The 25,167-nt window shown below is 41.9% G+C and overlaps 3 protein-coding genes across 3 annotated transcripts; 1 reads left to right on the forward strand and 2 right to left on the reverse strand.

The window, feature by feature from the left end:
* Positions 1-825: 825 nt before the first annotated feature.
* LOC102719582 (helicase SEN1-like) lies at positions 826-5,262 on the reverse strand. The gene is made up of 6 exons (XM_040523236.1): positions 5,140-5,262; positions 4,278-4,787; positions 3,041-4,183; positions 1,699-2,020; positions 1,288-1,468; positions 826-1,105 (listed from the first exon to the last, which is right to left on the reverse strand). Exons 1-6 carry the CDS (start codon positions 5,260-5,262, stop codon positions 826-828), a joined length of 2,559 nt encoding a protein of 852 aa, XP_040379170.1.
* Positions 5,263-10,740: 5,478 nt separating this feature from the next.
* On the forward strand, positions 10,741-12,990 carry LOC102714007 (pentatricopeptide repeat-containing protein At5g13770, chloroplastic). Its single transcript, XM_006652631.1, has one exon. It carries the CDS (start codon positions 10,795-10,797, stop codon positions 12,619-12,621), a length of 1,827 nt encoding a protein of 608 aa, XP_006652694.1. The 5' UTR covers positions 10,741-10,794; the 3' UTR covers positions 12,622-12,990.
* A 5,530-nt stretch (positions 12,991-18,520) lies between these two features.
* On the reverse strand, positions 18,521-19,623 carry LOC102714284. The gene is made up of 2 exons (XM_015836310.2): positions 19,122-19,623; positions 18,521-19,004 (listed from the first exon to the last, which is right to left on the reverse strand). The coding sequence occupies exons 1-2, from the start codon at positions 19,340-19,342 to the stop codon at positions 18,680-18,682; spliced, it is 546 nt and encodes a 181-aa protein (XP_015691796.1). The 5' UTR covers positions 19,343-19,623; the 3' UTR covers positions 18,521-18,679.
* Positions 19,624-25,167: the final 5,544 nt, after the last annotated feature.

Below are 25,167 nucleotides of genomic sequence, written 5' to 3' on the forward strand. Positions count from 1 at the left end.
TGCTCTTAGGATGTAAGTAATGGTTAAAAATAGTTACCATCCATTCAAAAATATAGATATCTAATACACGAGGGGACATTGTGTACTCCAATACACGAGAAAAGATGCATCCTATATTTCATTTTATATCGAGGGTGATTATTTGGATTTTTATGAAAAAGAAACAACAATATATTTATAAACAAAAAATAATCTTTGAATTAAAATTTTATATACGTATTCTTAGCGATCAAAAACCGAGTGTAGAAAATAAATTTTGGTAAAAAAAACCTAAAAATCAACTTAAAGTTAAGAATGTAAATTCAGATTTTTGGTTTACAGGAAGAAGCACAAGCATTTTAGTAGGGGAAGATCGACTTGCATTCATAAGCAAGATTTTCGAAAGAATGTCAAAAGGGTCAGACACATGGAAATGAAAACTTCCACAGTTCCGGGACGATTAAAGTCTCCAAGTCAAGGTCATCGTAATAAAAAAAAATCTGATATGCCTTGGTTGTTAAGCTAGTATCATAATATCGGAACCCCAAAGCGCCACGTTCAAAATCTATATTAGTACAATTGTAGTACATAAAAAGATGGCAAGTGGATCCCAGCTAGAATCTCTTTTCTTCCGTTTGCCCTTTGTGGTTGGAAGAGAAAAAGCTGATAAAAATCATCACAATCTTGTCCAGAAGCACCGAATGAGCAGTTAAAGTTAATTAAGCATAAATCACGGTTTTTGTCCCCCACGGCAGATGAATCAGGATACAGCATGTAAAGTTTCGGACGGTTAACCGAGCAGACCAATATACATCAACGAATCACACCGGAGTAGTAATTAACTAGCTACGCCAGCTGCAGGGAGGCAAGCGCGTCACAGATATCGGCGCCGCCGCTCAGCCCCGGTACGCCGAGGGACGTGTCGAACGCCGGAGCTGTCGACGGCTCGGCCGCACCACCGGCCACCTGGTATTCCTGTCCGCACCACCGAGCAGCGCGGAGCAAACTCGCACCGCCGTCCCAGTCGTAGAAACAGCGGCGATCCACGGCGTCCCGGACCAGCTCTCCCCAGACGGAGCCGCTCCCGAGCAGCGTCGCCGCGTCGCCCAGGACCCAGAGGCAATGCCTGCGAGACCATGGAGGATGCCATTGCCATGTCGTGGCCGGCGTTCATCAGGAAGTCCATGGACAATGCGTCCAGGAAAAAAAACCAGTACGTCAGGCTTGCGTGTGTACCTTGCCCTTGTCAGGGCGACGTTGGCGCGCCGACGGTTCGAGAGGAAGCCGATCGCCCCGGTGCTGTTGGACCTGACGGTTGACAGGATGATGATGTCTTCCTCGCTGCCTTGGAAGCCATCGACGGAGTTGACTCGCACGTCAAGCGGGCGGCGGGCGCTCGCATCTCCTATCACGCTGTGGATGGCCTCCACCTGGGCGGCGTACGGGCATATGACGCCAACGCTAACCCCTTCCCCTGTACCGACGCAAGCTGCATGCACGGCAGCAAAGACGAAACAAAAACATGTAAGTTTGGAGGTCACGTTCCAGCATTGTGAAAGTAAATTTCCGGTATTTTTCGAAATTCAGTTCCAATATGTTGTGCTTCTAGTCAAGAAAAAAAAACTATTTTTTTAATTTCCTAATTTACCTTCTGATAGTTCAATAAGTAATAAAAAAAAACAAATATCAAGTAGAAACAGCCAGACAGGGTATAGCTACCTTGGTAAAGACCATACAGTATCTTCTTTATGGCAGTGACCTCTGCCATGTTTCTCTTACTGCGGCCATGATGATCCTCTCTACCATTCTCGATGTTGATAAACGAGTACGGCCCAAACATGGCACCTTTAAGAAAGGAACGTTCGTGTCTTACCTGTATCACATTCGGCCCATCCAAGATTCTTTGGTCGTAGAAGCTTAGATTGGGAAAAATGCTTATAGAAGGGTGCATCCTGTACTGCATATTCAGAAGGTGTTTCTGGTGTCCTAATATAGTTAACCTTTCAAACAGGCTCCTGCCGAGTAAGGCACTGTCTGCAGCCTGCAAAAAATAATATTGCTTAAGATGTGCACTAGAAGGATACTTCTCCAATAATCACTGCAGAACACACACACACCGTGCAATATCCAAATTAAAACTTTTCATTTCATGAGTAGAAGAGAAAATCTATTATATATATAAAGTAATAGGAAAAGGAGGCTCCACGTTGCCTCTTACGGACTAGAAATTCTGAGATTAATTGAAAGAAAACATGAGAAAAAAAGAAAAGATATTTTTAGGAGAAAAGAACGGCAAAAAAATTGAATCGGACAACAAGAAAAAAAGTAGAACGGCAAAATTTAATCGGAGGAGGAGAAGAATATTTTTTTTAGGAAAAAAAAGGAAAGAACGGCAAAAAAAAGGGGAAAGAAAGATATTTCTTTTGAATCGGACTTCGTGAATACCTAACTATATCTACGTAGTATCTAACTTTATGAAAGTGCGCTAATTATTGAGGGATGCGTAATAGAAAAATTCAAATCTCAGGTATGAAGAAAAGAGTCCATGTGTAAATACACTTTAGAAAAATCTAAATCTTGGATTAAAAGTTTTGAAATAGTTGATACTGAGGGAAAGATCCCATCTATAAATGCAATTTAGAAAGATCTAAAATTTTGGTTAAAATAGAAAAATTAAATAAATATAGATAATAAAAAAGTCCACATGTAAATAAATCTCGGATTCAAAAGTTTAAAATAATTGATATTTAGGGAAGGGTCCATCTATAGATACAATTTAGAGTCATCTAAAATTTCGGTTAAAAAGAATCAGATTAGAAATATAATTTCAGAATTAAAAATAAAGAAAAATAATAAAAAGAGTCCATGTGTAAATACAGTTTAGAAAAATCAAATCTTTAGACGAAAAATTTTAAAATAATTATACTTTAAGAAAATTTAAATTCAAATTAAAAATTAAAAAGTAATTATTATCTAAATAAGAGACCCTACATAGATTCAATCTATAACGGCTAGCCGCGTAATATGTGCGGGCCACCGTGCTAGATAGTACGGAATGGACCTTGCTTTTCACCGTAGCAGGGAGTTGGCACTCGTCGCCAATAAGAACAGCATGCTTCAAGCCAGAGACTTGCAATGGGACGAGGGATTCGCATTCCTTCAACTGCGCTGCCTCGTCAATGAGAAGCAAATCCATGTTCTGCCCATGCAGCTTAGCAGAGCCGGACACGGTGCAGAAAATAAGGGAGGCACTTTGTAGGCAGAATTTCTTGATCTTGAGATGAAAACTTGTCACAGGAAGTTTCATTCCTAGCAGAAGAGCTCTGATGACGCCGAGAATTTGTGTCTTGCTTTGCCTAAGATTTGCAATCAACTCTGAATATTCCACTCTACCATCCGAACCATCAGGGTCCTTTTCCCTCAGTAAGATGTCAGCAAGCACTTCACTCCTTGGAGTACTCTTACCAAGCAACTTGCTGAAGTTTTCCAGTATTGTAGTGAGCAAAACAATGTTCTTGTAATTCTTCTCAAGAATGACAGACTTAGGGATGTGAGCCATGATTGTATGGAAACATCTGCTAAGCTTCTGGAAGATGTCATGGAACTTAGACCTGACAAACGAAGACTCCTGTAATCCTGTCTCACCGCAGGCTGCGGCGTACTGAAGTCTCAGGACTGACGGAAAGCACAGAAACGCTTCTAGTGAGCGTAGACACTGCTTCCAACCCGTCGCCGGCGAGAGGCACTTCCTGAGAATCTTAACGCGATTGTCCAGGAAGATCTCCTTCAGATCACCGTCAATGCCCATTTTTTCCTTGTTGCCGAACAGCAGCAGGTCGCCGTGGCACCCTCCGCCGACAGCGGCTGAATGCTGCTTCCTCAGAGCAAGGAGCCGGGACGCGACCTGGCTGATCGCCGTGTTCGTTGGGGCGCACGTCAGTACGCGGTATCTGCTCCGGTTCGTCGACGTCGTCATCAGCAGCAGCAGCAGCACGCTGATGGTCTTGGTTTTGCCCGTGCCAGGAGGCCCCCAGATGAGGCTGAACCGGCTGGTGGAGCTCCCGCCGCTGCCCTGCATCGCCGAGACGCAGCTCTGTATCGCGCCGGCCTGCGATTCGTTCAGCCCGAACGCAGGTAGCCTGCTGACTAGCTCGTCAGTGCCACCATTCACCCGGTGAGAAGACGATCCCATCGACGAAGTGTTCTGCTGATCAAGATGGGGTCAATCACGCACGTGAGAAATTCTAGTCCAGGCTGATGCGTGAAGTAGATGCAAGAGAATTGACACGTCCACTTACTACGGCGACGCCGGCGACATCCATCACAAGCGGAGGATTCCTCTTGAGCGCGTAGTCATAGTCAAGACATCGCCAGATGCGCGCGTAGGGTATGAAAGCCAGCAAACTAGCGGCGAAAGCATAGGAGTTTTCATCTTCTATTTTCTTGGACGCTCTGATAATGAAGCTTCGTCTGGTGACGATTTCCTTGACGTGTGCGAGGCAGTAGGAGTCGGCGCCCTTGCTCGCGAGGTCGGACGGCCGTCGCGGCATGGTCTTCGTGAGCACGACGATGTCACCGATGCATGGAGCGCAAGCTCCACGGTAGCCGGAGATGGTGACGCGGTATAGGGGGCATTTTCTTACGCCCGCAGGTACACCAACCAGCGACTGTATATGCTTGGCCGACGAGCCGTTGGGCAGTGTCTCCAGGTTAGAGCTCATCTCTGCCCGCATCTCTTCCAGCAGCGGGGCCCTGAACGCCTCCAGGTAGCTCTTCAGACCGACGAACCTGTCAGGTATCACGTTTACCTGCAAAACAGCGAAAGTATATGATCAGTTGCATATACGTCCACTGCCCATGAATGTTCAGGTCAACCTGCCTGACGGCTGACGATGAGCGCTGGAGTAGCCAACAAAAAGAGACAAATATACCCTATTAATTAGTCAATCACTTGAAAAAAAATAGAATCCATAAATTGGCTCTGTGAGACGTTGGATTGAATCAAACGGTAATAGAGGAAACCAAACAAATTAGCATGTGGGTTTACATGCACATGTTTTTAAACAAATCTAATGAATAAAAACTTTGATCGATAGATTAAAAATTTTCAAGCGATTGACGAATAGCAAATCCGAGAAATATATGCATGGAATATGGAACCTCGTCGACGAAGAGGTTCTGGTTCATGACATCTTCCAGGCTCCACGTGAAGATGATGTTGACAAGATCGTCGTCGTCCGGTCGCTTGTTCCCCTGTCTGGTTCCACTGCGTTTCTTCACCATCTCCGGGGAGGCGGGGACGATCGGGCCAAACACCGTGTGGCTGGCTGGATGCTTGACTGCTCGCGATACTATTGTAAAGTCTGATCTTTCTATACTAGCTACTGCCTGGTAGTATCATTTTCCCATGCAGAATATATGCGGCCCGTCGAATCGTCTGCCTCGTATTATCGTATATGGAACTGTGCACGAGATAGATCCAATAGGGTTTCGCGCGCTGACGTGTGACGACCAAGAGATGGCCGTCGGTTGCGCTTCCCAACTCAGAATTCGCGCGGGCGCGGGGCACTTTTCCTTTTTTTTTTCTTTTTTTTACTTTATAAAATATGTTTTTTACTTACTAGAAAATTGCTCGTACATTGCTACAGGTAAAAGTAATTTTAGTTATAGATGAGTACTAAGGGAAAGATTCTATGAAAACGCGATCATGTGTTACATCGCATATCAACCTATGTAGAAAAAATAGAAATATAATAAAATCTAAGTCAATTGGTTTAGTTTCTTCCAGTGGAATAGTATAATGCTATTATAGGAAATAGATTCTCGTATTTATGATTATTCTTTTGGTTAGTAAACAATGTACTTATCGAAAACGAGGTACCCAGGGTAATTTCGTCGTAATAAGCTATTTTTGTTCGATCTTCAAAAGTTCTCACATGGGTTAGGTGTCCGTGTGTGCATTCATAGAGGATAAGTGTGCACACCATGAAAAAAATACTTTAAGCTTATAATTTTATATATTTGTATGAAAAATTTAAATATGACGAATTGTCAAACGTAGATCCAAAGGTCACCAGCGTCAAACACTGAAAAATAACTTATGATAAAAAAAATCCTCAAAAATCAATTCTAAATTTAAGGTTGAATATTTAAATTTTGGCTTATAAGCACAAGCGAAAATGGAGGACTCTTTGGAGGCAGAGAGAACTGTAAAAAGTATCTCGCACCCCAATTTATCCGTTCTTATTAGAATCACCCTAATCTTTTTCTTTATGCTTACGCTTAACAGTAAAATTTTTATTTTTTTACCTTGAATTTGGAGTTGATTTTAAAGTTTTCTCTGTTGTAGTTTATAGTTTATTTTTTAGCCTTGGATTTTAGATGGCTAAAAATACTTTATATTCGTAAATTATTTTTTGTTTATAAATATGTCATTAGGCTTTTAAACAATCACTCTTTTTTCTTATTCCAGCAGTTCCCATGGACCTTACAACATCGTAGAAGTATCTTACTCGACCCATAATGACACCAACAGTTGGTCTTAATAGGATATATTGGTTCACCTTAGTAGCAATGATTTTACATGTTAATTTAAAATAATGAGGGGGATTTGTTTCAATGGAATTTGCATCAGAATTATCAATTTTCTGTTCATTTTATTTTTTTCAGCTTTAATCAATAATGGACACATAGACAGAAACAAAGACATTTGGAAACTTAAATTACCCCTTAAGATTAAAGTATTTTTTTGGTACTTGTTCAAGGAGTAGTTCTGACAAAAGATAATTTAGCGAAAAGAAATTGGGTTGCAGTTCATGGTATTGCTTCTGTATGCACGATGAAGCTATCCAATATCTTTTTTTTATTGCCATTACGCTAAATTTCGATGGAGAATTGTCTATGTATCTTTGGGGTTGAGAATACCCAGTATTTTGTTGATATGGGAGGAACTTGGGTGGCGGACTTGAACTCACAAGCAAAGAACTTGATGTTAGTAGGGGCATCCGTAATCTATTGGACTCTTTGGCTGAGTAGCAATGAAGTAGTTTTTTGACAAGTCCTCACCTAATAAATCATACTTGCAGGTACTCTTCAGGGCAGCATATTGGCTTCGATTCTGGACACAACTACAAATGCATGAAATGGACAAGGAATGTATTTATGTTGCATGCACAAAGTTTGAGACGGTGGCTATGTAACTTTTTGTATGTTTTGGTTGGAGATTTATCAATAGGATTCAATAAAGCTATCTCCTGTTAGTGCATCTTGTTTCCTTTATTGTCCCGTGGCTTTGTTGTGGTTTTTGTAAAAGCCAAATTATTATGTTTTATACATCTTTGTAATAAGTGACGATAGCTTATATGAAGTCAAGACCGGATTTTAATACAATTCCATTATCTAAGAAAATGTAACATTCGTGATAACGCAGTTTGTCCTTTTTCATGTGTTGAAGGAACGCATTGGCTGAGGGCCATTCAACTAGCCTGACCGCCTCCGTCTGGTGCCACAACCTGCTCCAACATGCAACTATCGCTTTTCAGCTTGTCCTACCGCCACCCTCTCGCCCCAGCACCGTGCCGTCGAATCATGTAGAAGGGGGAGGAGCAACAGTAGCGGGCGTATCCGAGTGGGCCTAGAGGCGACGGCCTAGCACGGACGCAGCCCGCTCTGGCGGCACGGACGGCCTGACGTGGACGCGACCCACCCGGGCACAGCCTGGCAGTGCGGGCTGACGGCCTGGTACGGACGGACGAAATTTTGGTAGAATCTCCTTTTTATAATAGTATAGATGTATATAGTGTTTGCATATATAAAGATTTTTTATATTAAATTTATATCTGTAATATTTTATGTATATATAGAATATATATATATATAGTGTGTATGTGTATGCGCGCGTATATATATAAGTTTATATGTATAAAATTTACATGTAGAAAGTTTATATACCAAAATTTTATGGGTATAAAGTTTATATGCCCTAAAGTAAGTGTGTACGTGTTTACGTACCATAAGTACGTGGGAAACGATCGTGCGCGGGCGTCGGCGTGCGCCCCCGCGCGCATTAGACCCGCCCTCCCAACTCTACTGCTAATGATAACAGGAAGTTTTAATGTTGTAATGCGCATCGGACTAAAGCACTCGAATTGTGAAGTAGAAAAAGGTCAAATTGTACGAGATGCAACTTGGACTTTTCAAAATTTTAGAGGTGCCTGAGGACATTCACCATGCAATGAATATAATGGTATTTATGTAATTAAGTGAATTATCGTATATGATAGAAGATAATGTGGTAAGTGATTAAATAAAGAAAAAAACATGTCTTGCATAAGACATACTCCGTCCATCCTAAATTGATCATCATACAAGGAAATACTCCGTCCATCCTAAATTGATCATCATACAAGAAAATAGAGTCTAATGTTTCAGTCAAGTGGAGTCCTGATATTTTCATGTTTCAATCATTGTGTTTTTCATGCAATAGTTGGAATACGAACAAATCATTCAGTTCACACGCACATTAAATGCTCACATTGATCGGTTTTGATGTGATTTACAAATTTTGATTTTGCATGAATACAAGTAGCTTGGAATTTCTAACTCTCTAGCTTTTCAATGTTGATCAAATAGATTCTTGATCTTTGCACTTAGATCTTATATGATGATTAATTTAGGATGGAGGAAGCATCATTTTATGCACAATACACAAAACTATAGTGGTGATGTCTAGTACTAGATCCTTTGTGATAAGAGGACATAAAAATAATAACTAGTGTCTCATATTAGATTGCTCTCATCACGTAGAACAAAAATGTTCCATTATCCAATGAAAAATGTTTCAACTATAAAAACAATAAAATATAATTTAATCATAATTTGGAACATTTTCAGAAAGTATGAAACATCAAGTTTTATGTATTAAAACATTAAGATGTCTTATCTATTAAAGACAAAAAAACAAAAAAAAAACTTCATGGTTCTCGGAGATTTGCCGGCCAGTCTTCGGAGATGCTCATAGGGGGTTTGCGCACATATGTTTTTAGGGAAGAGTGTGCGTTTGTTTTGAGCGTCTGCATTGTACTGTGTTCTCATTAAAAAACAAATATCATCAAAACGAGCCAATGCAACATTTTAATTTGACATGAAGGAACATTGAAAATATATTGGCCGAAGGAGATAACGGAGTTCGCCTGGAAGAATGTCTATGAGATTCTGCCAGCCTTGTGTGGTACGAAAGCCGTGACCATGGAACTGGGCAAACATACTGAATCTCATTGGTGTATATTTTTGAATCTGCAGATTTCTTGATAAAGAGGAAGATCATGTGAGGGCGTGTTTAGTTGAGGAAATAAAATTTTTTATGTATCACATCAAACGTTTGACCGGACGTCGGAAAGTTTTTTCGAACACGAAAAAAAAAACGAATTTCATGGCTCGCCTAGAAACCCGAGACGAATCTTTTAAGCCTAATTAATTCATCATTAACACATATTGGTACTGTAGCATTTATTGCTAATCATAGACTAATTAGGCTCAAAAGATTCATCTCACGGTTTCTCACATAACTGTGCAATTAGTTTTTCGCTCCATCTATGTTTAATGCTCTATTTAGGTGTCCAAAGATTTAATGTGACGTTTTTAGGGAAAAATTTTTAGAAACTAAGGCCCCCTTTGATTCAAAGGAAATTCATAGGAATTTTAGAGAATTTTATTCCTATAAGATTTTTTTTCCCATAAAGCCTTTTGAATCAAAGGAATTAATCTTATGAAATCCTAGGAAAATCTATGGAATACTTCTTCCCGTATAAATTTTGGAGGAAATCTAACAAGAGGTAGAACCTCTTGGAAAAAATCCTTTTAAGTCTTTATCTCTCCTTAAATTCCTATGTTTTTCTATGGTCCGATCAAACGGTCATTTCTACGTTTTTTCTGTGTTTTGCAATCCTCTGTTTTACGCTACATTCCTCAGAATCCTATATTTTTTCTATTTCTCTGTTTTTTTATTTTTGTGATTTAAAGGGGGCCTAAACATTGCAGCCACAGGCAACAGTGGAGGACGAGGAGGTTGCGAAAGATTATCTGAACAACCCAATTTCTTGTTCTCTTTTTGTACTTGAATCCATGAGTGGAACTATCTATTCCGTCTCAATTTTGGATGACGGTTCTCATATGAGTTGAGATGTTGGCATAAACTTTGTTGTGATTATGGAGCACTGGTCAAGGACTCAAGGCAGGCAAGGGAGGTGAAGAAAGGCATTACGTTTCCAGTTTCTCTGGTTGCTCGGTAACCACAACATTGCCTGATGCTTGTGGCTCTCAGAAGAAGTTGCACAGTGTGCTGTTCCCCCTGAAAAGAAATTCAGAAGCACGACGAGTGATGGTTTCGTCTGAAGACAAAACTGTTGGTAGCTGTCACGCTGTCTAGCAGTCCAATTTTGCCTCCAACCATTCCAGATCTTTTTCCCTGCTTGATTTGTGGCGTCACAAGTTAACTGGTGGCTGTCCGCTGGGCTTGAGCTACGTGGACCAAACCCCTCCTCCACAAACCTAACGGGTCAGCGATATCACTCCATTTTACCCCCTAAAAATTTGAGCTTCTTTCACTTGCAGGGTAACCACACCTCCACGTCAGGGATCTCCCGGAATTTCCTTGCCGATCTGTGTGGCTGCATCTCACCCGTCCAAACTTGACGTCACCGCCAGAAGGCGCGCGTGAAAACACAGCCCCAGTGGAATCTCCTTCCATGGCAGGATAAGGTGCTCTCGACCTAAACGGAGAGGTTCTTCCATTCCCGACCTCAAGTTTCCAGAGTGATGGCCAAATGCTACTCAGACTGGCCTCCTCTCCCTCCTCTCCATCCATCGAGACGAACACCATCGCAGACCTCCCTTTGGGCGATCAGGAGACAGCTCGCATCTTTCGTCCTGCACTGCTCCAGGTCGTGCGCTTCCCCTCTTCTTGAGCCCAAGAATTTGCCCGATGAATTCCATGCTGTGTCTGCTTCGACGCCGGCGCCGGTCCCGGTGCCGGTGTCCCCGCTTCCGGATGCTCCGAAGCTCGGGATCTCGAACAAGTTCATCCGAGGCCTCTGCAGCGACAGGCAGACCGAGCAGTTCGCCTTCGAGTGCTACAGGAGGGCTCTGCACCAGCCGGAGTTCCGGCCGGACAAGAAGACGATGAACGCGCTGACCGTGCAGCTGCTCAGGGCTAAGCAGTGGAGCTCGCTGGAGCTTCTGGTTGAAGATTTCAGGGCCTATGGGGTGCTGCCGGAGAGGCGGACGTGCGCGCGGCTCGTCGCGAGCTGCATCAAGGCGAGGAAGTTCGGGCTCGCCGACATGGTGCTCGGCGTCCTTGAACGCAAGAAGGGCGCTCCTGCTGCCGCCGCCTTCAGCTCGGCGATGCAGGCGTACAACAAGCTGCAAATGTACCGGAGCACGCTGCTGGTGCACGAACGGATGAGGGCGGCTCGCTTGTCGCGCGGCGCCGACGCCTACCGCGCCGTGATGGCGGCGTGCGGAGCGTTGGGCAAGCCGGAGATGGCGGCATCGCTGCTCAAGCAGTACAGGTCCCAGAAATGGTACCCCTCCGAAAGCTGTGTCGAGACATACACCATCATCTGTGACGCACTCGGACGAGCAGGTAGAGCCTCCGATGCTCTGAAATGCCTGCGAGAGATGGAAGCAGACGGCATGTCGCCGAACGCAACGATCTACTCTTCAACCATCAGATCTTTGGCAGATGCCCATGAAACTTCTGCAGCAGAAGACCTGTACAACGAAGCATGGACAAACGGGATGCTGGGGGATCCGGACATGTTCATGAAGGTGATCATCATGCATGTTGAGGCCGGGCAAGTGGAGAAGACGATGGGAGTTGCCAAGGACATGAGGGAGGCTGGCTTGAGGGTCACCGATTGTGTCCTATCAACCATTGTCAATGGCTTTGTGAAGAGGAGAGGCCTCAAGCCGGCCATCAGAGCCTATGACAAGCTCATTGCTTTAGGGTGCGAGCCTGGCCAGGTCACCTACGCCTCAGTCATCAACGTGTACTGCCAGCTCGGGCGGAGTGACAGGGCGGAATCCGTCTTCTCAGAGATGATTGACCGAGGCTTCGACAAGTGTGTGGTTGCATACGGTAACATGATCTCCATGTATGGGAAGATCAGGAGAGCGTCGGACGCGACGAGGCTGCTCGCTGTGATGAAGAAGAAGGGGTGCGAGCCTAATGTCTGGGTGTACAACTCTCTCCTGGACATGCACGGAAGACTCGGAAGCTCGAGGCAGGCTGAGAAGATCTGGAAGGAGATGATGCGGCGCAAGGTTCAGCCTGACAGGGTCAGCTACACCGCGATCATCAACTCGTTCAACCGGTCGGGAGAGCTGGACCGGTGCATGGATTTGTACCAGGAGTTCAGGGAGACGGGAGGAAATGTGGACAAGGCCCTGGGTGGTCTCATGGTAGGGGTGTTCTCCAAATGCAGTCGATTCAACGAGCTCATCGAGCTGATGAAGGATATGCAAGGCACGAGACTGGACAGGAGGCTGTACTTGACCGTCCTGAGGAGCCTCCGAGACGCCGGGCTGGAGGTCCATGAGAAGTGGCTCGAGACTAATTTCAGATTCGTGGAAGAGAAAACCTGATGAATCCATGTGTATCTCTGCTGTTCATCTTCAGCACCGAAGAATTGCGATCGGGTATCTGCAAAAGCATTGCTCTGTACATGGACAGAAAAATAGGTAAATATTTGCTTGCCTCAATGCGCTTTGTCGAAATTATATGCTTATGCTGCTGGTTCCAGCCTCCACTGTAAATGTATTCTGAAAGATACACCTTTGTACCAGTAATGGTCTGATTGCAGATTTATTGGATAAGTTCCATTGTTCAGTAGATCTGCATTTGCCAGATTAATTGAATCACTTGTACTATAGCCCACTCCGGCAAATGTAACTTTGCATCAGTACTGAACTAGTGAACTTTTCACATCTCTTCAGAACTTGTCATCCGTTCGATGATCAAAAAAACAACATCTTGTCATCCGTTCGAGTGTATAATTTTAGTGATTATTCTCGTCTCCTAGATCGATTTACTCACATCTTTCAGCCAGAACATCTGTTTTAGATCATCAGTTTCTTTTGGTAACATATGGAGAATCTGTATTATTTTCAGCCGTATATGTATGTGAAATAGGCTGTGAGCATGTGACCAACGAGAACAATTAGAAAAGAAACACAACAAAACATTCAAAGCCTTCACGCAGCTGTTGATCACGAGCCTTATCTTTTCACTATTGTATATGTTTTTAAGACAAAATTTGTATTTCTAACTTGATTTTAGAGCATATTCATAATAGTTTGTTTTTTAGCCGTTGTTTTTTTATAGCTAAGAACACATATATATATATATATATATATAAGTTTTATTTATAAATTATTTTTTATTTATAAATATGTAGTTTTTTTTTAAAAAAAAGCTGCAAACCATTTCATGGCATTCCTTCCGGTTAACATGCCGTGTCGATCGCTATTCGCTACTGAACTCCTTGAACATAGTGGTTGCAAGACATGGCTAATACGTCACAGGTGACACGAACACGGTTCCCTTGCTACGCGTGCACGTCGCCGCGCCGAGACCCAAGCAACCGGTGGTGTCCACTGCAGCCGGGAGCACCACATCTTCGGCGACGTCGTCAGCCTCCGTCCACCACCCGTCAGAGCCTAGCCGGAAGACAGTCAGCTCCCCGCCGCCGCTGTTCCACGTTGCCAGCAGCAGCGGCTCGTCACAACCACCACCGCGCTGGACGAGACACCGGCCGTCCCACGTGTGCGGCAGGGCGTGGAGCCTTTCCCGGCGCGTGGGCACCTCGCGCAGCGGAGAGACGAGGTCGAACACCGCTACGCGCCCGTAGTGGCTGACGAGGTGGAACACGCCGCTCTGGCATGCCACGTCCACGGGGGCGAAGGCTCCCGCCGGGCACGCGAGAGGCGTCCACGACGCGTCCGTCGGTCTGCAGAACACCGCCTCCTCCTCGGCGCCGAGGAGGACAACCACCGTGCATTCACCGTCGATGGACGGGTCCGATGACAGCGCCGCCCTGCGCACCTCCGGCTGGAACAGCGGGCGGCGAAGGCTGCGGTACGCGCAGTCCTCCCATCTCTCCCTCGCGCCCCGCTTCATGAACCGGGACGGCGCCAGGGCCTCGCCACGGCGCGTCAGCGACGGGAGCTGGACGCGCTCACGTTTGGCCGGGTTGAGCAGCCACACGTCGGGCCACCGCTCGAGGACGAGCCAGCCGTGCAACGAACCGCAGCACCGCTTGCCTCTGGTGTCCGGCAGGTCGATCTCGTGGACGGTCCCGTCGGAGACGTCCAAGAAGCCCCTGACGCAACTCTCGCTGCAGGGATCGTAGGGGAGCATCAGCCATGGCGGCCTCGACCTTGGGCGCAAGAAAGATCGCCAAGACTTGCACACCGCGCGGAGGCGGACGTAGTCCTTGATGCCCAGCGTCCTCTGCGCCACATTGTCCAGGAGGTCGTCAGGAAGTTGAGCCCAACCGGAAGCCATTGAAGCTAAACTAGCTGTCTAGCTGAGCGCTGCACTGCAGGAACCAGTTGCTTACTCCTATAAGGAACCAATTCGTGACTGCTGTTTTGTCGAGGACAGAATTGAACCTTGAAACTGAGACACCAATTTGGGTGGCATGTAAGTGCTGCTTAATTAGTGATAGATTGTCTGAATCACATGTCGTTCGGCTTGTCAAAGACAAGTCGACGGAGTGGCGTCATCTCTTGGTTAGAGGACGCGTCTATATTTGTTCGATTGGTACTGAATTGGAAGTGAGCTACCTCCGGTCACGGACAAGTGTCGTTTCAGAATTTGTGCCGTTAACATAGGACTGGAATCCTCTGCGGCAGCATATAGCAGAGATACAAAACGTAGTATTTGGGGTATTCTTTTACCGTTATACCAAATCGAAAGTCTCAGTTTGTTGCTACGGTAATCGCAACAGGAGTAAATAGTACTTTAGCAGCACCGTTCCTACAATACTTTGGCATTGTTTATAATATTTTCTACTGTTCCCCTTACATTAACAATGTGTCTCTAGGAATAGGAATGCAAATGATCCGGATACGTTAACACGTGGATTTTGCCTGAACTTTGGTTAAAGAATCAAGTAGTTAAGGGGTGAACTACGTATTTGCAAATGAAAATAATTTTTGAATAAAACTTTTATATACGTATTCTTAGCGATATAAAAGTCAACGATGAAAAATAAACTTCGGTATAAAACAAATTAATCAACTCCAAATTTAAAATTAAAAATTTAAATTTTAACTTGTAAGCATAAGTAGAAGCGAAAATATAGGAGTGTTAGAGTTATGTCTGGTTAGCTTGGATAAGTCTAAAATATACCATTTGGTTTTTTATTTGACGTCATTGACTTTTATGTTTATATTTAATAATTTATTTTATTTTTTATAAATATGCAAAATCATAAGTCATACTTATTGTGCATTTAAGTAATAAATCAAACCACAATAAAATCGTTATAATTATGTATTTTTTTAATAAGACAAATGATCAAACATAAATATAAAAATCAATGGTGTAATAAAAAAACAGAGAAAATACTACTGTATGAGTGGAACACTGAGCTGTGTCGGTGATTGAAAGTTGAAACGGTGTGATTGTTTGGGTTTTCATGGAAAAAGCCAAATGATATATTTGCAAACAAAAAATAATTTATGAATTATATATGTATAGATTTTTTTGGCGATCTAAAAGCTAAAACTGAAACTTCGGTGAGAAAATCATAAAATTAATTCTAAATTTAACAGTGAAAATTTAAATTTTGGAGCGAAAGATAGGAGTTTTCATTAAGCTGCCAAAAGAAAAGAAATTGAGAATGATACTCATGATAGCAGCCAACGGAAAAGTACAACATTGGATAGCCAGCAAATGCATCGCTCAACAAGCAGTCCATAAAAAGTCAAAATCTTTGTAGTGTTTAACTCGTTTGCTTCACAGGAACTAAACATAAGAATTTCAAAGGAATTTGTAGTGTTTATCTCGTCTGCTTTACTACAGTCATTGACAGACATATAGACCTCACCTGCTCTAGTCCCACTTATAGGTGATATCTGCATTATAAAAGAAAAATCACATTACTATCTTATGTGGCGGAGATATGGAGAGACCGTGCCAAATTGTCTGTATTAATGCACCAAGAGGCTCCAGTTAATGTAGTTAGGCCTCATTTGTAGTGTCGCTTATGCTTCTCTTAAAAGTTAAATTTTGAATTTTACTACATCCATTTCATAATATAAGATATTTAATTTTTAGTTACAACTTTTGATCATTCATCTTGTTTAAAAATTTAATATAAATATAAAAAATAAAAAGTCGTGCTTAAAGTTATTTTGATAATAAAGTAGGTCGCAAGCAAAATAAATGATATTTCTATACTTTTTAAATAAGATAAATGGTCAAACATTGCAAGAAAAAAGTCAAACATCTTATATTATGAAACGGAGGGAGTAGAACTTAAATCTTGGAGTTTATTTTGTGGTTTCTTAATTTTACTTTATTTTACATTACAGTGCTTGCTTTTTGAATATGTCCATAAGATTTTTACTCAAATTATTTTCCTTCTAATATAAGTCGTTTTGCTCTTCTTCGAAAGGCGAAATATTGGGAGCCTCAAACCGGTCATGTTGTAGCTGCATTTCCATTTACATCGGGCATTCGTTCTTATCATACTATAGGTAGGCAACTAGTTAGTAAATGGTAGAATGCTTATGCTTATTGAGAAGAAAAGAGATGTGGAGTACTACGTAATTTCATTCTAAGCAATACAACATAAAATGTTTTGATAAAACATTTTTTAGACAGGTAGGGTAAATAATCCATTGCAATGATCCAGTAAGCAACTAAACGGAGCGGGACCTTTGAACGTTATGCGAAAAATTGGGATACAAATTTTAAAATATAGTTCGTCCAAACAAATGTTACGTACAAACCATCAGGAAGGGTTTGCAAACTATAAAATTATTCTAATTGAATGGATTACATTTTTGGACTACTTTTAATTCAACAGTCTCATCTTTTTCACCTTTTTTATGTTTATGAGCTAAATTTTAAATTTATAGTTACGTTTGAGAATTTTTATTGTAATTTATTTTTTAGTCTTTACTTTTAGAGCGCTAAAAAACACATATATATATATATATATATAAGTTTTATTAATAAATTGTTTTTATTTACAAATACATCATTTTACTTTTTCGTTCGAATAGCCAAAGATGGATGTCCAATATTTTCACTTTAAACTATGTGAATAAGTGCTATTCCTTTAATGCACTTTAGACCATTCCGCTTGTCTTTTTCTAGCCGTGCTTAGCTACTTACACAGTAAAATATGGTATGCGTATAGTTGAGGAAGTTGGTTGGTATACCGGAGCTAGAAATGGTTTTGGGTCATCCAAAGATCAACAAAAGCAAAATAACTATTACTACGAAGTAAAAAAGGGAAAAAATATTTTCCAAGCTGAAATTTTGGTAACAAAAGCTGGCACAAAGCATAGCCTACTCAGGCCGCGTTCGCAGCCCCCGCTTAGTGAACTTATTCTTTCTCGTTTTCCGTTTTCCGCACGTACGTTTTCTGAACTGCTAAACGAGTTTATTTTTTGCAAAAATTTTTGTAGGAAAATTATTTTAAAAATCATATTAATATATTTTTTAATTTTTTTAATAATTAATTAATCATGTACTAATCTATTACGACGTATTCCGTACCAGGATAATAAGTTACCTTATCCATACAATGCCGAACGCGGTCTCAATCTACTCTGTCCTTCGATATTATAAACCACTTTGAATGTGTGATAAGTCAAACATCTTTTAAATTTAACTAAACTCATATTATAATATATTAGTATCTACAAAACCAAAATAGTTTTATTAAATCTATACTGAATATATCATACGCTATATTTATTTTTTCTAAAAAATACTGCTATATTTTTCTTTAAGTTTTGTCAAACTTAAATAGATTTGATTCAGTACAAACTTAATGTCAGTGGCGATCCTAAGTATACTCTTTTGGGATCCTCGGACCCGGATAAATTATCCGATTCTTTCTAAATTATATCACATTAATTAGTATATAAATATAAAAATTAGATAATTAGTATGTATTAGATCTTTAGTAATTTTTGTTCTGAATTCACCACTGCTCAATGTGACTTGTATTATGAAAAAGGCCGAGCAGTAATTTAACTCTAGCTTCCGCCGGATAAAAATTGAACATCGTGGCACCATTGTATTTGGGTCGTCGATGGTGAGGAGACGTGGACGATGAAACCCTTTTCCAAGTTTATCAGGAGCTGATAAACTGTGGGTAGATAATGAACAAAAAAAAATCCCTTTCATCCCCCAACATACAGATTTGTCATGCTGATCTTGCTCTGTTATTCTTCACACATTACTTAGCACCTGTTGGAGACATTTTTCACGATAAATCTCTCCCGAAGTCCGGAAATATTTACATACACAGTAGGGCAATGGAACATCGTCCATTTCACAACATTTCCTCGGTAATTTCCACTTCAAAACTGTAATTACAACCGTGCTACCTAACTACTGCTGAGTGCTTATGACATGCGACCTGAATCAGGAGCAACGATCTCGCGGGCAAATCTCCTAAGCAAATAACAGAGCTTGCCCGGGCACCCCTTCCGGCCTCGGCGAGACCGCCATCACCGGCGGGCGCGTCCGCCTGCTCGCGCCGAGCACGGACAGCTGCCCCTTGGACACCTTCTTGAACGACGCCGTGGCGCTGGCATTGCGGCAGAGCGGGCGCGGCGAGAGGCGTCCCCGGCGGTGCGCGTCCTGCAGCCCGACGCCGCAGCTGCGCGACGTCTTGAGGCGCTTCCTCATCGGCTTCGCCAGGTCCTCCAGGCCGCCCACCGCCGCCAGCGACGTGAACGACTGCGACTTGCCGTCGAAGAACTTGGAGAGACCCCTCCTGCAACCCAAACGGAGCAATCCGTCAGACCAGAACCCCAAAGTTGGAACCTTTGAGCAGCCTAAAGAAATTCACGCAGTGACTAGACACCAGATCAGACGGGGGCCAGGCACGCACTTGAGAGGGAGCTCCGTCATGAGCGCGGACATCTCGAAGTTGCTGTGGCTCGCCGACGATCCCGACGAGCTCGCGTCGTCGGCGAGCTCCACCCCCTCCGACGACGACGATAGGGACAGCTCCGACTCCGACGGGCAGCCAATATCCTCCTCCTGCTCGTCACACCTGATCATCTCCTCCCTTCTCTCCTTGCTCCGCGAGAACATCATGTACGCCTCCATTCCCGCACAGATCAACCGCACAGCACGGCACAGACCAACCAACGACGAAGAACGGTACACAGCAAATGGGGTGAGATGAGAAGAGGAAGCGGGTGGAAGGCCGAAGCTATAAAGGTAACGGAACGTGGGAGAAGATAAGAATGGCGAGCAGTACTACTAGTACTCTACTCGAGCAGAAGAAGCGCGCGAGACGGGATAAAGAAGAAGCCGTCCGCTCGTGGAAGAAAATTATAAATTCGGTGTGATTATCCGTCTCGTCGGATCGATCAGTCACCATTCTGATCTCCTGTGACTCCGTCCGCCTCTCTCTCTCTCTCTCTCTCTCTCTCATAAAAGTGGAGTGGGTCACACCACCGGGTCGAGGAAGAGATAAGGCTTCCACATGTTTCCTTGCACGGCTGCGTGGTACTCTGTTCCTGACTTCCTTCGCACAAAGCGTACCGACCAGCCTCATCCGGTGGAGCCCTGATGGCATCTGCTTTGCAATCGAAGCAGTGGGCCTGGGCTATAACACTTCTTTCTTACGAGTAGACCTCTCGTTCCATTATCAAATATTTTTATACGATCAAAGATTGGGTTGAATTTCTGAGATACGCGTCTCTGTTTCGTTTCATTTTGGGATCAACCGTAGAATTTTCTTCGGCAGATGCGACCCTCTCGGTATAAACAAACTACACCATATTTTCGTTTCTGTATACTTATAAGTCAAAATTTAAATTTAAAGGCATTTTATCGTAGTTTCTTATCTTGACTTTTAGATTATAAAAGACAAATATAAATATTTTATTAATAAATTATTTTTTATTTATAAATATATTATTTGACCCATCATAAAAAAAATAGCATTAGGGAAATGGGCCTTTGTCAACGAAAAGTGGTCGATGTTGGTTTCCTGAATATGGAGGTCAAGTCGGCAGCACAAAAGATGTTTAAAAGTGCATTATGACTGCCAGATCAGCGTAGCGTGTCCCAGCCAGCGGCACGATGAGCTGTTCTCCCCGCGGCTCAAAATTCCCCCCTGTCTATGGTTCTGTTTACAGGAGCTTTAATTCTGAAAAGCAGCTGCTTCTGAGAATCTGAAAAACTCCTAAACCCAGCTTCTCCAGGTTCTGTATTCTTAGTTTATTTTCCAGAATCTATAACTATAAATTTTTAGAAGCTGTGAACCGTTTGAGGCAGTTTTTGACAGAAGCAGCTTCTGAGAAAAGCTGCAGCTAGGAAAAGCTACTCTAAACAGGCCCTATATCAAACTCCAGAGTTCAGACCGCTGATGTGGCCCTCTTATTTAGTGGCTCACGGTTACCTACTAGTCCATCTCATTTCGGCCATTAATTTGACAGAGAGAGATTGTACTGTCTGAGAGGGCTTGACATTTTAATAAACAGTTGGTAAGAGCCAAATTTTAACTTTGTGAGTAATTTGCTTTTTCACCCCATCTTTTCTTTTGTCATGCTTATAACCCAAAATTTAAATTTTTAATCTTAAATTTAGTCACCGATGTATATGTTTCAGCTTTGGCTTTCAGATCGCTATGAATATGTATATAAAAATTATATTCTCAAAATATTTTCCATTTGTAAATATGCTGTTTTGACATTTTCTTTTAAATACACTAAGATTTCAAAAATATGGATGAGAATATAGATTATTCAGGCGAGCTGAAGATCCATGAACAAGTTGCAGCTACTAGAAGTTTTTCTGAGTACAACATACATGGCACAACACAGTTGGATTTCTATTAGATACTATACACTATATCCATTCCAAAATATATGTATTTTTATTATTTAGTATACATTAAAATTGAGAAAAAAAATGTTACGTTGTCCTTTAATATAAGTAATAGATGAGGGTGATGGGATAGGAGGGGTAAATGAGAAAAAAAAATGATAAGTGATTTTATTGGTGGGATAAGTATTATTGTGGATAGTTTCACTAATATTTACATTGGTACAAGACTCAAATCCAAACATACTTACATTGGTAAAAAATTCAAATACTATAAATATTTACATATGAGAACTGAGAGAGTGAAGATTTATAACTTGTACTTGGTACAGAAATGCAGGTTCAAAAGTCATGTTCAACTTTTTGGGCTCGAAACTAATCACTGGGCCAACTGTAGCAGTAGTGCTCGCGCACAAGGTTAATGTATCAGGACATGTCTAGCCCATATTTTCAGCCCGACACGATGGACCATCGGGTGAATAACACAGCCCACAGGCCCACGTTACCCTCGCTCTCGACTTCCTTGCTGCCCGCCCGCCCGCCTGCCGACACGGGATGCTCTCCAGCAGCCCGTCAAAACCGGGAGCCATGCGGCGCAGCCTTCTTGCACGGGCGAGCAGCCCACGCCGAGCGCGAACGGGCGAGCCCACAGTGGCGCTGTGCCGGCGGGAGGCTGGCCGCCCGTGACCGTGAGGCCAACCGAGGGAGGGGAGACGAACCAAGCTGCCACTAGCGCCGGACAAACCGAGCAACATCCTCTGTTCGCTCACGGTGCAGTGCAGGATAGTAAAACATACGCCCGTGGTGTGTTGTGGTCACACGTACCCGGTACCCATTTACCGTTACCACCGCACGCGGCTGTACTGTTGTGTGGCACCCGGCGCAACACATGTTCGCATTTTAATAATGCCGGCGAATCGTCGCAGCAGTGGTGTAGTAGTATATAACATGGAAGAAGAAAAGGAACTGCACCACACTTGAGGCAGATTCTTTGACCATCGTCTAGAAATATATCATATGCTCACCTTATCATGGAACTATATTACTCAGTGCTGTTCGCCTACATAACCGGATCTTGCTACTGCCACTGTTCCTATTGACTGTACCCAGATTGGTGCCGGCTCGATGGGGGCTCGATCAAGATCAGCAGCACCGATGGCTGGCACTGCAGCCGGAGATGCAGATGCCTGGATGCCCGCTGCTTCACGTAGACTCCCCGCGTCCGCATGAGAGTCGCGAGGAGACAGAGAATGAAGCGGTCACGCCACCTCACATGCACAGTGCCGCACTCTCCAAGTGCCAAGCTCTCTGTGTCCGCCATTATTGGGTAGTCCAAACTCCAGAAACAACCTGAACCTGGGAACAAGATGGCCGCGTGTATCGAAGTGCCCGGATGGATCAAACAAAGGCCTTAGTTCTTAAATTTTTTTTCAAAAACATCACATCGAATTTTTGAACACCTAAATAAAGCATTAAACATAGATGAACCAAAAAAGTAATTTTACAGTTATGGAAGAAATCTTAAGACGAATCTTTTAAGCCTAATTAGCCCATGATTAGCTATAAATGCTATAGTAACCAACATGTACTAATGATGGATTAATTATACTCAAAAGATTCGTCTCGCGGTTTCTAGGCTAGCCGTGAAATTCGTTTTTTCATTCGTGTCTAAAAATCTCTTCCAACATCCGGTCAAACATTTGACGTGACACTTCTTTTAAAAATTCGCCATCTAAAGACCACCAACTTTTCCCGGTGGACACCCAAATGTGCGTACTGGGTACAAACCTCCTCTGGTTGCTGACTGTCCAGCGGTTGACGAAAGCAATGAAAATAATTCTGTACTTGGAGCTTCGAGGTGGTTTCGATCAAGATGTGGTGATTCGTACTCGGTAGTATTCTCTAGGCCATCTCGTTGTTGCCTAGATGATAGAAGGACTAAAAGAATTTCTTTCTTGCTTCCGAAACAACACGGCGAATTTTATCATTACCAAAAGGGGTCATTACCAAAAGGGGTTATTTAGATTGTTGCCAAAATAAACCTTAGCAAAATTTGGTATTTAAAATGATGGTAAGTCCGTGACATTGTCAAATTTTGGAAGCATGAGATTGTTTTGGTTGTGTTCGGTTTATTGCCCTTTTTTTTCCTATCAAAATTTGGCAAATTGCAGGGCAAAGCTCATGTGCCCAAATTTTGGTGGATTAATTGTTGCAAAATTATCTAGACACCTTATCGACGTTTGGTAACAAACTGAATCCATCCATACTTTGTTGGTTTACCAAACAAAAGTATGGTTTAAAGTGACATCAATCTAAAGAACCCCCAAAGTTTGATAGAGCAACATACCATAAATTACTGGGGCGATAGTAAATTTATCACTGTTTTAAATAATTGTTATAAAATTATTGCTAGAAAACTATAAAAATGTCAAACTGAAATATCGTTCGACTGATAGCCTTGCAAATAGAAAACCATATTTGCAAAAGGCCGAAAATGATTTTTTTTCATTGCAACATTACCAAAATCTACTAAAATTTTAGAAATATAGAGCATTTTACTCACAAAACTGCACAAAAAATTGAAGGAAAACATAAATTCTTGATCTTGCTAAAATTTGGCATCCTCAATTTTTCGCATTGCCAACAAACGGCAAGGTTTATGTTAGCATCGAACTGAACAGGCCGAACATTTACTAGCAGATTGTGTTTGGACGGTGGAAACCAATCGAAGTGCCAACTACTACAGGACACAGGTAGTTTAAGTGATGTGAATAGTAATGAATGATCAATTCCGTCGAATACTCATAACAGAGAATTGCAGTAAGCAAATTGGAGTATCAATACGTAAAATGGATACTAATCCGAGTTGTAACATCTCTTCTTGAATATGAGTGGAAAATTTTATGGCAGTTTTACCCTGATTATTTTTGCTGCACTTTGAAAATAGTGTGTGTAATAGCTTGTAAAGATTACTGAGCTGATATACTTCTAGGTTTCTTGGAAGGTGTTATAAGATCATACATTCGGGACACCATTATGTCAAGTAGGAGTATCATATCTTGGTATCAAGTACTCCATCTATGATTCACATTACAAGCATATTGCCCATGCGTAGCAATAAAATTTTATTAAAGAGAATTATCATTAATAGTTTGTTACCATTATCTTATATCATCTCTTTGGGTCTTTTCAGTTTCTAGGATTTTTAAACCATAGGAATAGGAAAAACATATAAATATCGGAGAAATACATATATAAAACAAAGGGTTAAAACATGAAAATTTTTGCTTCAATGAGCTAAAAAAAGGATGAATGGATGTTCTTATTCCTATAAAATTAGTACAGTTTGGAGGATTGGCATAGGATTTCTAAAGGAATTTTTGCTTTGAATCCCGTGAAATGAATGCACGAACAGGGCTTATTCTAAAGGAGTTGTTATTCCTATGGTTTTTCTTCAAAACGGAGAGATTCTTAATTGCTGCATGTATTTTTAATTATAAATAGGTTCATTGGACCCTAGTCTTTTTTTTCTTTCAAAAAGTAAATAAGTAAATAGTTACTTAGTTAGTGGTGCAATCGACACATCTGTTTTATTGTCATGTTTTCTTGTTAAAAATAGGGACGTTATGGTATCATGGTATGGTGAATAGTTGGCATATTCACCTCCCACCACTGCTACTCCTACTTTTTATCAAGGTATAGAAATGTTTTTATTTTAAGGATTGCTACATTTGTTTCAGAAAAAAAAATATTTCTATGTTGATAAGTAAGTCTAAGACAAGGCTAAAAAATTCTAGAATTTAGTCACTTTAGTGGTTTTTTTTCAATTTTGAATTGATTGCATTCTCTTTCCATCAATGAAATGATTGAATCATGTGAATCAGTGTATAAATGCTTATATCATGTACACAATTTAAATGTGACAAATGTTTATATTTTGTAATGGAGTGGGTAAACTTATAATTATATTATCAAACGTTAAAGTGGTCCTAAAAAAATGTTTGGCTTTACAACTATTTAAACTCGTTTACAATAAATCAATAGCCAAACTTTAATCAGGATCTTTCCCCGAAAATAAACACACCTTCTATTAAAAC

The sequence above is a fragment of the Oryza brachyantha genome, chromosome 4, assembly GCF_000231095.2.
Source record: "Oryza brachyantha chromosome 4, ObraRS2, whole genome shotgun sequence".
NCBI classification, from domain to species: domain Eukaryota; kingdom Viridiplantae; phylum Streptophyta; class Magnoliopsida; order Poales; family Poaceae; genus Oryza; species Oryza brachyantha.

Coding starts and splice junctions, on each gene's coding strand:
- LOC102719582 (XM_040523236.1), bottom strand. CDS start 5,262: ATGGTGAAGAAACGCAGTGGAACCAGACAGGGGAACAAGCGACCGGAC. Junction 2,021..3,040: donor CTGCTACGGTGAAAAGCAAG/GTCCATTCCGTA, acceptor TATTTTTTGCAG/GCTGCAGACAGTGCCTTACT. Junction 1,106..1,287: donor ATCATCCTGTCAACCGTCAG/GTCCAACAGCAC, acceptor ATGGTCTCGCAG/GCATTGCCTCTGGGTCCTGG.
- LOC102714007 (XM_006652631.1), top strand. CDS start 10,795: ATGGCCAAATGCTACTCAGACTGGCCTCCTCTCCCTCCTCTCCATCCA.
- LOC102714284 (XM_015836310.2), bottom strand. CDS start 19,342: ATGGAGGCGTACATGATGTTCTCGCGGAGCAAGGAGAGAAGGGAGGAG. Junction 19,005..19,121: donor ATGACGGAGCTCCCTCTCAA/GTGCGTGCCTGG, acceptor TTTGGGTTGCAG/GAGGGGTCTCTCCAAGTTCT.